The following is a 14,427-nucleotide window of genomic DNA, read 5'->3' on the forward strand; positions in this document are numbered from 1 at the left end:
TTCAAGGTTAAACTTTAATAAGTCAATGATTGGGAGCAGTATGGCTGAGTTGAGTGGGAGTATGCTTTCCAAATGGAAGGCAGGGGTACGAATCCCGGCGTTTCAACTTCTTTTTCCCTTCAAATCAGAAACAGTACATCCCATTTTCACATTGTGAGAATGCAGTAATACATAACTGTTATTATTACACTGTGGTTATCCATGTGTTTTACAACGCAATGCAATGGTTGTAATAAACAAAACTAAAGTATATATGATTTATCTAATGAATGCAAAAAAAAGTCTCTCCAGGAATCTCTAAAACAATAACATATACTGTATCTTTTGCTTATCGGCGGATTCGTCTCTAAACAGAAGAAACAAGCATCAGTGACGAAACGTGGGTTAAGGTAACATTTTAAAGAAACATAAATAAAATACCGTTGACCAAAACAAAGGAATATTGTAGCCTAAGTAAAGTGTGATACATAGAGAGCGGAAAATATGCAGCAAAATTTAGGGAAATATGATCATATGATATGCACCAAATTTATGGAAATATGCAGTAACTTTCTTAATATATGCAGAGATATGCAGTTGCATATGCTCCAAAAATTAAAAAAAAGCTAAATAAGCGAACTAAATTGATTTACAAATTACAAAAACAGGCTTCCCGACCTTACGTTTTATTACAAAAAATACATAAATCACATTTTTAAAGATAATATTCTTATACTAAAAAATAAATATAAACAGAACAAATCAAAAGATAGTAGTAATCGACTATTTAATTACTATTTTGGTAACAATTTATTTTTAAATATTTTTCGAAATCTTCTAACAAAAAGTAGTTCTAAAGTATGTATTTGTAAATAGAAAAACTGCGTACCTACTACGTCAACAGATGTAAAAATACTTACCGGTTTAGAGCAGGCGCGACAAAACACAGTTCCTTCTCGAAGAAAAAGTTCAGGAAAAAGTTTAATTCATAAATTAATTTGAGTTATATTCGACAATTTGACACACCTGTATCGCTTTAAATGCTTTGACCACCACAAAATGTACTATTAATACACTGAACTAACGAACAAAAATATTAGGAATGAACGTATTTCCAAAAATAATTAGGGCGCGAATTTACCTGGAAGGATGGTTTAACACCCAGTGGTTTCTCCAAACTACCATAAAACCCAAACTTTTCCTAGTTATTTGAAGTTCAGTCCATTGTGTCGAAGTTGACGATTGGGACAATGAAGTCAATCCCTAGCCATAAATAAGAACGTGGTCGGTTTCTTTGCAAGGCCGTATTTTGTTATTTAACTCATATTGTCCGTCGTGGGGTAATAACGAGGTGATAATGTTTATTATCTTGTCATAAAACCACTTTAAACTGGGACTACAATAAATGCCGATGGAATGACATTTTTTTTTATAAATCAGCACAAAAATTGATAAAAATGCAAAATATGCACCCGTTACGTGAAATATGCAGCAGAATAATAATATAATAATAATAATGATATATTTGCCCAACAGAATAATATCCAATTATAGGACAATTAATCGTATCCAAAATAAATAAATTAAATGACATGTAAACATAACGATAAGTAAACTAAACTTAAAATTAACTTAAAAAATAAAAAAAAATAAAAAAGCAGAAGGCAAATATATGCAAATATGCAATTTTTTTATAGCTGTATTCATTTTTAATTAGCATGATTCGTTCACATATTAAATATCAAGACTTATATGCAAAAAATAACGGATATGCAAATTTCATAAAATCCGCTCTCTAGCTGATACATCACTGAATGTGGAACAAAAATGTGGTCTAAGGTTAATTACACACTTCCCTCGCCCTTGAAATACAGTCGAACAAATACAGAGTTTAGCTGTGTCTAGATAATGCCAACGTGGTTGGAGAAACGCGTCGACAAATATTTTGTGTGTTTTCGGTGTTGTGGAAATAAACGTTATATTAAATGCAACGTGGTTGAAAAATTATAAAATTTAATTTTGTGAAGTTATTTTTACTTCCTGAGTGTAAGTAAAGAAAGTATTGTCATTGAATCCATCCGGGGTTTTCTCGACGTTCCACGACCCATCAAGTATGAAAAATTAGGTCTCCTGGTTCAGTCTGTCTGCCGTCTGCCCAGATATGTATTAGGCAGATAATCTCCAAAACTACCGGACTGATTGTTGTCAAATTTTATGTGTATGTTAGGAATATCGAGTAGATGGGAAAACGCTAGCCAGAATTTGCCCAATCTCCCTATTCGGCCAAAATTTAGACATGCTTACAAAAATTGAAAACCCCGCGAAAAATTGAAAAGGTGGCCATGAACTGTGATCGACAACAAGATGAGACCCTCCGTTGTGTTTTGAAATGGCGGAATGTGTTTTGATGCAAGGTGGTGAACCGCAAAGGTGGAAGATGACCTTGAATTAACGACACAAAATTTTGTGTTTTTTCTTTTTTGGGGCTGTATTTTCCAGTTACAAGAAATCTCGTTCTTTTCAAATTCAAAATTACAAATTTCGATCACATAAACACAGCTATATATTTATTTTCCTAGGCAACATGTTCTCAGGTAACCTCAGAGAACTTGTTTGATCTACAGACCAGAGCGCACTCATGCCGATGTCGACTCTATGCGATCTATCTATAAGCCGACTTTCGTTAGAGCTGATCTGATACATATCCACTACGAAGAACTAACCCGTTCCGACCATCTTTACAATTCAAATTATATTATCAAATTGTAAAACGCTCACAAAAAATTTGTTGCCAACAATGAAATGACTCAATCTTCAAGTTTTACAATAGTAGATGTAATTTCAATTTGATTTCCTCCGTTTATGGTTTATGAATCCGTGTTGAGTTTTTATCTTAGATGTCATGTTAAATCGTTAGTCAAGAATTATCCGTCGATGCTCCTTAGGAGTTGATGATGTCATCTTACAGTTTTGTCGAATAAATGTTATTTAAATGTAAAAAAGTAGCATAGTCCTGAAGTTGTGGTTTATAAATACATTATTGAGATTATTCGGCTTTTCGATTTCTCGATTTTTCAACTTTAGATGTTTCAATTTTCCAGTATTTCAATTTGGACATTTTCAATTTTTCTATTCTTCAAATTTTCGGTTTCTCCATTTTTTTTTATTTTGCGATTTTTAATTTTCCGATGTTTCAATGATACAATTTCTCGAATTTTATCCTCTTAAATTTTACGATTTCTAAATATTTCGATTTTTCAATTTTTGAATTTTTCAAATTTTGACGTTTCAAAATTTTCAGTTTACCGATTTCTGAAGTAATTTTTTTTAATTTTCCCATTGCTTCTCAAAATTTCGATTTTACACATCTTCAATTCGTCAATTTTTCGATTTTTCAGGTTTTTGATGTTTCAATTTTTCGATTTCTCAGGTTTTTAATTTTTCAATTTTTAAAATTCTAGATTTTTGATTTCTCGAGTTTTCAGTTCTTCTACGTATACAGCGTGTTATTGAAAGGTACGTATAAAATAAAATCGGCAATTGGTCTCGAAGTATGGGTGCTAAAAGTAAAAAAAGTTCAGGTAAAAGTGTTCTCGTTTTATAGATAGAAATTATTAAAATTTATGTCCAAATTGGTTGTACGCCTCTGATAAAAAGATCATCTTTCGTTTCTCTAGCAACATTTAGTCTTGACAAAAGTTTTATTGTTACAGTTGCTAGGATTTACGAAAATAAATTAATTTTACCTATTTATCCCTCAGTAGCGTTTAATAAGGTTGGATAAGGGTTAATTTTCCCCCTATAATTTTGATAACACAAAATAAGTCAGACTTTTTCGACTTCGCTAACAAGTGTCATTTTTGTTGTACGTACCTTTCAATAACACCCTGTATGTCAATTTTTTAATTTTTGGGATTTTTAAAATTCTCGATTTTCCATCATTTTTTTAACTTTTCGATTTTCCATCTTTTTCTTAACTTTTCGATTATCCAATTTTTCGATGTTTCGATTTTTAATTTTAGATTTCCCATTTTTTATTTTTTTGATTTTTTCATGTTGAATTATTTATTATTGCGAAAAGTAACAGTAAAAAATAACTACCAAAATTATGACTAAAAATATACAAAAATTAATAGAAAATAGAACACAATGTCGCTAAAACATAAAAATAACTGTACTTTCCCAAAAAAAATCTATTGCATGATTACGGTTTCACTAGCATTGCTAATTTAGGACGTTTTGTTAGTATCAAACACAAGTTAAACAAAAAAATAGTTGAATGTCAAAATCGAATGAAACATTACAGAATTTAAATATTGCATAATTCAACGAGACGATAAATTTTGGGCATATAATATGGTAGAGCCCCTAGAAAAATTTTATTTATATGCCTTACTTCCGGAGATAGTAGATTCTCGTTATAAAAGAAGTCAACACATCAGACAAATTCTAAAAAAAATTGTAAATTTAAAAATTTTTATTTGATTTCGCAGGAATAAATAGTTATAGTGGAATAGGTCTACTAGAGATACCATGTAAAAAAACGCCCCTATAATAATACTTTACCTCATAGGTGGTGCGGAAAAGACAATCAAAATATTAAATTTAAATAAATGTGATTGTTCAGGTAAATAACTGGTTAGTCAAGTGATGAGAATCTAAATCTTGTCAGTTTTTTGTATTGATTCATATATAAAATGACAGATTAATAAAAAATGTTTGAATAATTTTTGAAAGAAAATATTTTAGTAGAATGTATAAAATTATAAAAATTTGCATCCTTTTAAATCAAATTATGTCAGCAATGAAAGAAGTCGACTTGTAAAAAAGTTTCTTACAACTAGGTTCGTAGAGTTTTATGACCTGAACTGATTACCTGAAAGGGTCCGTCGGCAAAGCTCCCTGCTGTGTCAAACTGAACCATTGATTGAAATGGATCCTTTTTAAATAGGATTGCCTAGTTTTACGTTATTTTTATTATTCAATATATTTTTTTAAAAGCAAATATTATGATAAATATAAATTAAAAAAAAAATGACCGGTTCTTCCCCATAGAGCTCAATGTTGTCTTTGCACTGATATAAAAGTTGAAGCGAAACATGATCTCTCCTCGTCTCAAAATGCAATTTCCTTCGAAGAAAGAACGATTAATTATAAACACTAAAAAATGACTTATTTTAAAAAATATTGTGAATCCCCAGAGATTTAGACATCATCTATCAAATGAAATGTCGATCTTTTTTTCAAAGTTAAAATTACGCTCGTGCAATGAACTTCTATTTTACTCGTTTTTCGGTCTGCTACTGGGCACCCTTAATTTAATCGCGTAAATGAATAGTTCTTATGGTGTTATACAGGTTGTTACGGAAATACACGGAAAGAAAAAAATCTGGCGAATCTGATGATCGTTAAAAGTTAAATAAACGTTTGTTTCGTTAGCAAACTCGACAAGAAAAATTCAACTCTTAACCAGACATTCACGCCACCACTGTTAAACAGTAATTATCTAACAATTTAACCTCACAATAATTTTAACGGCTATTTTTGAAACCTTAGCAACTAAAGAGTAGTGATGTACAACGATTGCTATTATTAATTTATTCTACAAATCTTGAAAACAAACAAGAAGTGACAACCAATGACAACTAAATATTTGTCAGTGCAAAATTGACAAGTAAGATTTGAAAATTGTTTTTTAATAAACCAGATAAACAAAATACAACCTACGTGGAGTGTCAAAATTACAACAAATGCTGAAAATGTCGGCCCTCATTTCCTATACATGCCTCAGCACGCCGAATTAAACTTTGTTGCGTCCTGCTTATCATATCAGTACTCGCCCTAATTTCAGCAGCAGCGTTCTGTATTCTGTTTATAAGTTTCTCGACAGTATTAAGTGGAGTTCGGTACACTAACTGTTTCATGTGATCCCATAGAAAGAAATCACAGAACCGGTCCATTTCTTCCGATCCATTTTTCAGGAAAGTCTTGGTCAAACCAATCTCTCAGCTCTTTTACGTAATGAGCAGGCGCCTCATCATGGAGATACCACATATCTTTTCTTGTTGGCAGCGGTACTTCCTCCAAAATGTTTGCCAAATTATTGGTCAAAAAATCCAAATAAGCATGAGTTCAGGTTTTAAGTGTTGAACTCGTTGTATGTGGTATGGAAACAGACCTTGCTCATTTAGTGTTCTCCAAACCACAAATCGTGAAACTCCAATTCGATAGGACAATTTTCTAACACTTATCCCTTTTTTTCTTCAACAACATTAAAAATTTCTTCCTCGGCGTCGAGGACACGTTCAGTTCTTTCACGACCACGATCGTCGCAACAAGGTTGAAATTTGCCGTTTTCTCGTAATCACTGTGCAACGGTAGCAAAGGTTTTATGGTTGGGCAACCTATGTTTTTGAGAAAACTAAAATGTTCTACGATTTTCATGCGACAGAAAAGAGACGACCAACAATACCTGGTAACATTGCATAATTCAATTTAGTCATTCAAAAACTACGCCAACAGGCGGTCAGTTATGTTAATTAATTTTTTAATTTGTTATTTTTTATTTTTTATTTTTTAAGTTTATGCTTCAAGGATTATACAAATATTGCATGTTTTAACCTCGGTTTTAAATGCTTATTAGTATCTTAGGGTTTAGGATTTTCATAAAAGTAGAGAGTGTAGTTGTTAGCTTTACTCACAATTTTTCTGGAATGTCTTGGCATGTGTAGAGTTAGTTGTAAACCATGTAAATAGGTATTGCCCGTTTATAAATTAAAAACCACTCGTCGAGTGTGAAAATTAATTATACTTGCTTGGTACTTGTAAACATTAAGCTTTTGTTGCAAACTAAAACATTTCAATCCGATTCTGCCCCCTACATATTGCATTTGGTAAACACTTGGCACAGAAATGCACAATTTAGGTTAGAAATTGTTAATGGTTTTTTAAAAAGAGACCGGGGAGTATATACTTTCGTACTATTATTGTTAAGACGTAAATGGCTTTTTAACATTATTAAAAAAATGCAGGATGTTCCTTAAGCAAAATCCTAAAAATGGGATTATGGTAACATATTTTTGTATTTTGAACTGATAATTTTGTTGTCTGCAATGTTAAATATAATTAAAAAGGTGGAAGAAAAGCAAAGATAACAGGGAGATTTTACCGGAATCACAAGATGTGCAGTTAAAATGCATAAAATACTTGAAAAATCTAATGCAACATAAGGCAGAAGGTCGTAATATTTTGTCTACGCATATTAATGAACTGATCGAAACGATAAACTAATTATTGGGTGAGCCAGTTGCTAAAGGCCGAAGACTGATAAACGATAAATGTTCATGGCGGAAACGAAACTGGATTTGTTAAAGGACGGACTTTCGATATTTACGTATGGTAACTTGTAGTCTTTTATTCAAATTAACCAAAGTGATTAAGCTAGTTTTTGTCTGTAACAGGTAGTAGGAGCATATTTTATTTGTTTTTTTTTATTATCTTCAATCGATGTTAATTATTTCGTCAATAACGTTAATTCATTGTAAAGAAATACCGTAAATTATCATTTGAAACATTGATTCGGTACTTTATTTACAAACAATTTTGGTATGCTATACAGTTTTTATTTTTAAAGATGGTGGTTATGTTAAATTCTATTTATAATCTTCAGCTTTTAAAGTCAATATTACGCTTTACTCCTGATAAATTTATTAACAATCTATGGATAACGTTCACTCTTAGATATAGCAATTTCATGTTCAAACTACATTTTGTATACCTATAATTTAAAAAACGAAATTGTCTTTAACGCTTCTGACGTAACAAGAGATATTATACAGAAAACGTTTAATATTTTAAGTTCACTAAAAATATGTTTGTAGGTTCTCCTAGTCCATACATGGTTCAAACCATCTCTGTTATCGACTCTTTTGCACTCCTTTTAAGACTAAAAATTGTATAATGATCTTCTGTGTAATATTATGTAAAAAAACTATTTTGTTATTTATATCAGAGAAACCACTTTTTTCTAATAATGAATTAACCATTCTGTAGTCAAAAATGTTATAACTACTAACCAGATTTACATTTTATTAAGATTCGTATTTTATGTCGTCTAGAACACATTTTACTTAATTGTTAATTCTTAACATCTAATAAGATAAAGTATACCACTTTGCAGTTTAAAGAAAAATATATTAAATTTCACATGTATACACAAAGATAGCCATATGCCAGGCTAAATTATACTGTCTAGCGTGTTCTTTAGAGTACAATAATTTCTTTTAAAATTTGCAGTAAAGTTTACTCGTATATAAACTAAATCTCTCCTAATTTCTGTTCTCCTAATATTAAATTGCATTAAAGTAGTTATTTATTGTTCGCTTCACCGATATTTGTTTAAACAAAAATTCTGTTGCTCCACACGAAAAATACACCATGGCAAAAAAGTAGTTTGCATAAAATTATAAATATTTTAGTACCGGTTTCAACAAGAATTTTAGTAACATTTCAATAATTACGTTTTTGTCACAAATATTGATTAGAATGATAGTAATTTAAAATAACGTACCTAAATAGTACATAATTATTTGAGTGGAGCAAAAATTTTTATCTGGTGACATAAATTACGTAAGGACAATGTCCTGCATTTTTCATTTTAAAATTTTATTCTCAGTACTATACCAACAAACACGGTTGAGGTAATGTCTGGATCGGTATATAACAAAGTTTTCAAAAAATTATGTGTATGTGAAACATGGTAAAAAATAAGAATCGGTTTATATATCAATTATAGCCAAACAAATAATTCTTGTGACCATTTTCGTAATATATAATATATGGCATAAAAGTGTATATGAGTGCGCTTGCGTGACGTATTATCGACATTTGAAATGAGCGCCTGTGTACACTTTTCAGTCTATAGAGAAATTCACTACCATGTCAAGTTCATTTTACCGATTCAATGTTTTTATTTACTTTTAAAGATCCTCACTCAAAACCTCTGTGTTTCAATTTTGCATTGGTCAGCTTATAGGAATTTCATAACACTAATGTTTTTCAAGTCGAGTGTAACGAAGAACGTGTCGCGGTGCAGTAATGTAATTGTACAATTAAAAATCTCACCCATTTAAAATATAATGGTTTTGTGTTATATCATTTTTGGGTTTTTAATTTTTGTTCTATTTATTTATTCGTTTCTTGAAATTCATTATTTTTTTCGTGCCTCATTGTGTGTGATTCTTGCTAGAATATCTAAGAAAAAAACTCATCTGTTAAGTGAAACTGTTATTAATGGTAAGTCGATAATGTTTTTAGGGTTATTTACTAAATTAAAAAATATTCTAACAGCCCAACATACGTTGTAATTAGTTTTATGGTTTCGTTTAAATCTGTGATAGATAAAATTTTCTAATTTAGATAATACAAAATTAGAATGAATTGGATATATACATATCTTGTATGTTCATTAAAAATGAGCAAAGCTGTGTAATAGAGAGCCACGTTTATTTCTGGAAAATAACAGGTTATGTTTGTAAATTACATTTTATTTGAAGTATAAGTGCTGTTTTTCAAATCATTATTGGTAATCATAATAAATTTAATGATTCAGATGGACGTTGCAAATTTAGAATAAATCTTGGAAAGTTATCATAAGTTTGGTAAATTTTTGATCAAAATCCATTTGGTTATCCCCCCCAAAAAATTGATGACGTCGCCTCAAAAAATGTACCAAGTAATTCTTAAATGTGCAAAACTGAATATTTTGAAATCTTGCAGACGTTTTAAAGTTATTGTAAGCATGGTAAATTGTTAATCAAAATATATTTGTTTATTCTGATTTATCATTGCTTTTGTATTTTTTAGATTTGTTTATACAGGTGACTCAAAAAAAAAATGAATGAGTCAGTTTATTTTATTGATTAAATCAGGCACGGCTCACTCCACTTTTCCAGAAAATTTTGGGAATATAATACTATTATTTTTAGTATTACACTGCACCAATCTAAGCTGTTCTTGCAAAAATGTTGCTGACGTCATCACCAAATTTTTTAAAGTAAAAACTTATTTGATACATACGCCTACCACGCTTCTTTACATATCTTTATTTCAACATATATGGGTTCTCATAAAAAATAAAACTCCCAAGATCAAATTTTGTTTTTTCGAAAATGATGGATATGTTTCATTGTACTTTAGTTGCGAGGGAAGTTCTGTTGAAACAACTTTCGGCCAATTTTTTTCTCGTTGGTTATCTGCTTTAAATATACTGACCGGCAAAAAAGCCGGCTACACTGAAATATTTTGCAAAATCGTAGTGTAACACTAATAATAAAAGTACGTAACTGCATTTCCAAATTTTCTGGAAAATTGTGTGAGCCATTCTTAATTTGACTCATATTTTGCACATTTTAAGTAGGATGTAGATAAGGGGATGGGATAAATGGACAAATTTTGATTTACGATCTACTATGCTTATAATAACTTTTAAACTTTACCAAGAGTTTCAAGCCACACTGTAAAATTTTGATTTTTATTCAAAAAATCGGGATGTCGAGGGTTAAAAAATGAAGAGGAAATATTTTATAAAATTTACGCTACCCAAAATGAGGTGACATCTTCAAATTATTGGTGGGAATGATCACAAAAATTTTGGTTAGCTTTTTACTATGTACATGGTATTCCTAACATACATATAAGATTTGACAAAAATCATTTCAGTAGTTTCAAAAATTTTCTGTTTAATAAATATCGAGACAGACAAACAGATGATAGAGAGATAAACATACAGACAGACAGAAACGGGTGACCTATTTTTTCTTTCTCTAGCAGTGATGAAATATCTAGAAAACATAAAAGAAGTTGTTCGCCGGATGAACCTAGTTTATGCTTAGGAAGTAGAAAAAAAGTTCGTAAGCAATATTTTTTATTTTTCAGTGAATATATTCTTGATATGTCTCTGTGAATATCTTATAAAACTGTGAAATCTGAGAACACATTTGCAGTCAGCAGTAAAACCTACATTAGAAACACTATCCTACAATGTGATGACGTTACCTGAAAATACCTGATATTAAATGGGATTTAAATTTTGTAACAAACATGCTGCTACACTTGTGGTTTATGAATCCGTCAGGATTTTTTTACGCTAAACATCTAGATTTTTGGAAAAAAATTGCAATTTTATAAACAATGATTTACAATTATGATTTCACTTTGAGACTGTAAAACAGAATGTTGTGAAATCATGCAAAGCTATTTGAAGCATAGTAAACCATTAATCAAAATTAATCCGTTTATTACCCTCCTAAAAATTTATGCTATCAAAAATGTACAAAACCTTATGAGTCTGTTCTCGTTTATTAGTGCACTCATATTTTTTAGAAATACTTACAAATCTTATTATACTTACTTATTATAATTATTAAACTTTGAAACTTTGCAGACGTTTTAAGGGTATCGTAAGCATGGTAAATTTTTAATTAATTGTATCTGTTTGTTCTTAAAAAAGTCGATGACGTCATCTAAAAATTTTGCCGAATAAATCTAATCGAAAATGTGCAAAATATGATGAATTTTTACTTGTGATTTATCACTGCATTAATATTTTTTAGAATTGTTTATACCTACAGGGCGACTAAAAAAAATTCATGAGTCAATTTATTGATCAGAAACGGCTCACTTTTTTTTCCGAAAATTTGGGAATACAATACTGGTATTATTAGTACTACACTGCACCTATCAAAAATGAGTTACGTGTCCTTGCAAAAATGTCGATGGAGTTATCACATAATTTTGTAAAAGAAAACTCATTCTTTACATTTACTTTAACATTACATACATATCTTTATTTTAACTTATAGTAGTTAATTAAATAAAATTCGCAAAATTAAATTTATAATTTTTCGAAGAAGTTGGATTTTTTTTTTTGTATTTCAAGGGGGAGGGAATTTCTGTCTAAGTAACCTACGACCATTTTTTTAAATTGTATTTCCTATTATGGTGATATGAGATTAAATACTCCGTATACATATTGAAATAACTTTCTTTACACATAGTGTGACTGGCAGCAAAAACGTATAATAACGCTCTGAGCTGCATCTGTTTAAAAAATTGATGCATTTCCCTCTTAGATTTTTGTATTATAACTTCTTACACGAACTAAATATTAAAATTCATGTAGTTTAAGTATTAAATACTACCAAGTTTCAGTATTTCCTTATTTTCATTTGCTCAGTAATAATTAATACCTAATAGCAATAATAACTAATAACCGATTCAATTTTAAAATCGTTTTTCACTATGGTTTAAGAATGTGTGCGAAAATTTTGCATGATGTAATAGTATTTTGTTAAACATATATCGTTCAAAATAAATTTACAGAATATTTTTTTCAGGAATATGTTTAACAAGTGATATAGACTCTATGCTCACACATATGAACAACGCAAGGTTTCTGCGAGAGCTCGATTTTGCTAAGATTGACTTCTACGAAAGAACAGGCCTTTACAAGTGTATAAAACAACATGGGGGAAGTCTGGTGTTAGGTGCCTCAACGATACGATATCGAAGATTTATTAAATTATTCAATCGATATTCGGTAACGACTAAGGTAACATACACATGTGTTAATCTTCACAGGATTAGGTAATTTTCTCTGTTTTAGGTTGTATATTGGGATGAACAAAGCATATATATGGAGCACCGTTTTCTAACCCCAACAGATAATTTTGTTAATGCGATTGTGTTGTGTCGAACTCGATTAACAAATTGTAACGCTGAAGATGTCGTAAATGAACTTTTATTAAATTATTCAGGAGACGATATCGAAAGTAACAAGAAAGAAAAGCCAGAACTCAGTCAAGAATTAGCAAAATGGATTGAAAGTAATGAAATCTCTAGTGCAAGTTTGAGAAGAAATAAGTAAAAATAAATATCTTTTGTTGACATTTTTACCTTTTACATCAAAAATAGATCGTTTTTATTTACGTTAAATTTGTAAGTGTCATCGAACTGTTAATAACGTAGTTAAAATATTTTGACATAGTGGTCAATAAAGTAATTGCTTTTTAGGTATGTCAATACAAGAATATCTACTTTTAAAGAAATACGTATGCATCTACATGTCAATTTAAAAGTGTATTACAACTTATAAGACAAAAGACTAGTTTTTCCTTTTTCCTAGAGATAATACTTGGACGTATATACATATATCTCTATTTTAGATTCACTTCATTGTTATATTAATACTTGCGGTGTTTTGTCAACCTAATATTTACTTTTCATTAGAAAAAGGATTTAATTAGAATAAAATCAATGGTTTTCGTCATTTGATTTACCGACAACTAGTATTATTATAATGTTATGTTAAAATAGTGTTACTATTACTATAAATTTGACGTGTGAATATTTGTTAGAATGTTAAAAACTATTTTGTACGTTTTTTAATGAATGGAAGATATCACATTCTGTTTCGGATAATGTCGTTTTTAAAATGTGAATAGCATGAATTTATATTTGGTAATAAGATGATATGTTTGAGTTTGTTGGAGCTGACAGGCTGTAGAAAAGTGTTTTAAGGTAGTTTGATACAGAAAAATGTGATATTTATATATGTAATTTTATAATGTTAAAAAAAATACAATCCATTTTGTGTGTTACCTACACATGTCTTTGTTGATAAAATCGTTTAAAATGTAATTTACATGTTATGTATTGTAATAATTCATAATGAAGTAGAATATATGTGGTTGTAAAATCTGTGATTTGACTACAAATCGTTAAAGCTTTAATACTGTAGTTTTTCTTAAAGAATTGACAACGGTTTTTTGATTTGTGTCGTTTGCTCAGAATTTCTTCTTAGAAATTGCTTACTCTGCTGTAATAATTGTGATGGGATGTATAATATTTACCTTATTACTGTACATAATTTATTAATAATTATTTATTATTATTACAAATAAATCTATTGACTGAAGCTTTTTGACATTTTCTCTTAGTCACTTATATGTAGTTTGTTGTGTGTCATATTTTAGCCAACTTGAAATACGCGTAATTTGGAAGCAGTTGTGATGTATCTGTTACCGGCTTTCTCAAGATTGTATTATTTTACACATTGCCGATGGATCACCAGGTACTCTACACAATCCCTAGAAATTGTATACATTACCTAGGCAAAGTATATAATAATATAATTAATATTAATAATAATAATAATGTAATGGACAATCATATTCGTAATATTTCATACATTGCCTGGACGCCCCCGGTATTCTACACATTGCCTAGGTATTGTATAGAATACCTGAATTATACAGATTGCCGGTAACATATCTATTGAATAAGAGTAATAATAATAGTAATAACGAGCAAGCGTGGGAATTTATTTCTGTCACTAGTACGTGAGTTCGTACTTTAGTGCAATAGCCAAAGCAAGCAAACAAAGCCTTT

The 14,427-nt window shown here is 29.9% G+C and overlaps 1 protein-coding gene across 2 annotated transcripts; it reads left to right on the forward strand.

Moving 5' to 3' along the window:
- The first annotated feature begins 6,277 nt into the window (after nucleotides 1-6,277).
- Nucleotides 6,278-13,948, forward strand: LOC135137452 (protein THEM6-like). 2 transcript variants are annotated; one of them, XM_064067114.1, is made up of 3 exons: nucleotides 6,278-6,454; nucleotides 12,375-12,589; nucleotides 12,644-13,948. In XM_064067114.1, exons 1-3 carry the CDS (start codon nucleotides 6,406-6,408, stop codon nucleotides 12,902-12,904), a joined length of 525 nt encoding a protein of 174 aa, XP_063923184.1. In that variant the 5' UTR covers nucleotides 6,278-6,405; the 3' UTR covers nucleotides 12,905-13,948. The 2 variants fall into 2 exon arrangements, with proteins under 2 accessions (XP_063923184.1, XP_063923183.1); XM_064067113.1 differs by lacking the exon at nucleotides 6,278-6,454 and adding an exon at nucleotides 8,874-9,273.
- The last annotated feature ends 479 nt before the right edge of the window (nucleotides 13,949-14,427 follow it).

Source organism: Zophobas morio, unplaced genomic scaffold, assembly GCF_036711695.1.
Source record: "Zophobas morio isolate AGI-343-1 ecotype UQ-CSIRO unplaced genomic scaffold, CSIRO_AGI_Zmor_V1 ptg000029l, whole genome shotgun sequence".
NCBI lineage: Eukaryota > Metazoa > Arthropoda > Insecta > Coleoptera > Tenebrionidae > Zophobas > Zophobas morio.

What these genes read in the sequence shown, in the direction of transcription:
- LOC135137452 (XM_064067113.1), top strand. Translation starts at nt 9,117, where the DNA reads ATGGTTTTGTGTTATATCATTTTTGGGTTTTTAATTTTTGTTCTATTT. An exon ending in AAGTGAAACTGTTATTAATG is followed by an intron (nt 9,274 to 12,374) that starts GTAAGTCGATAA and finishes TATTTTTTTCAG; the next exon opens with GAATATGTTTAACAAGTGAT. An exon ending in GATATTCGGTAACGACTAAG is followed by an intron (nt 12,590 to 12,643) that starts GTAACATACACA and finishes TCTCTGTTTTAG; the next exon opens with GTTGTATATTGGGATGAACA.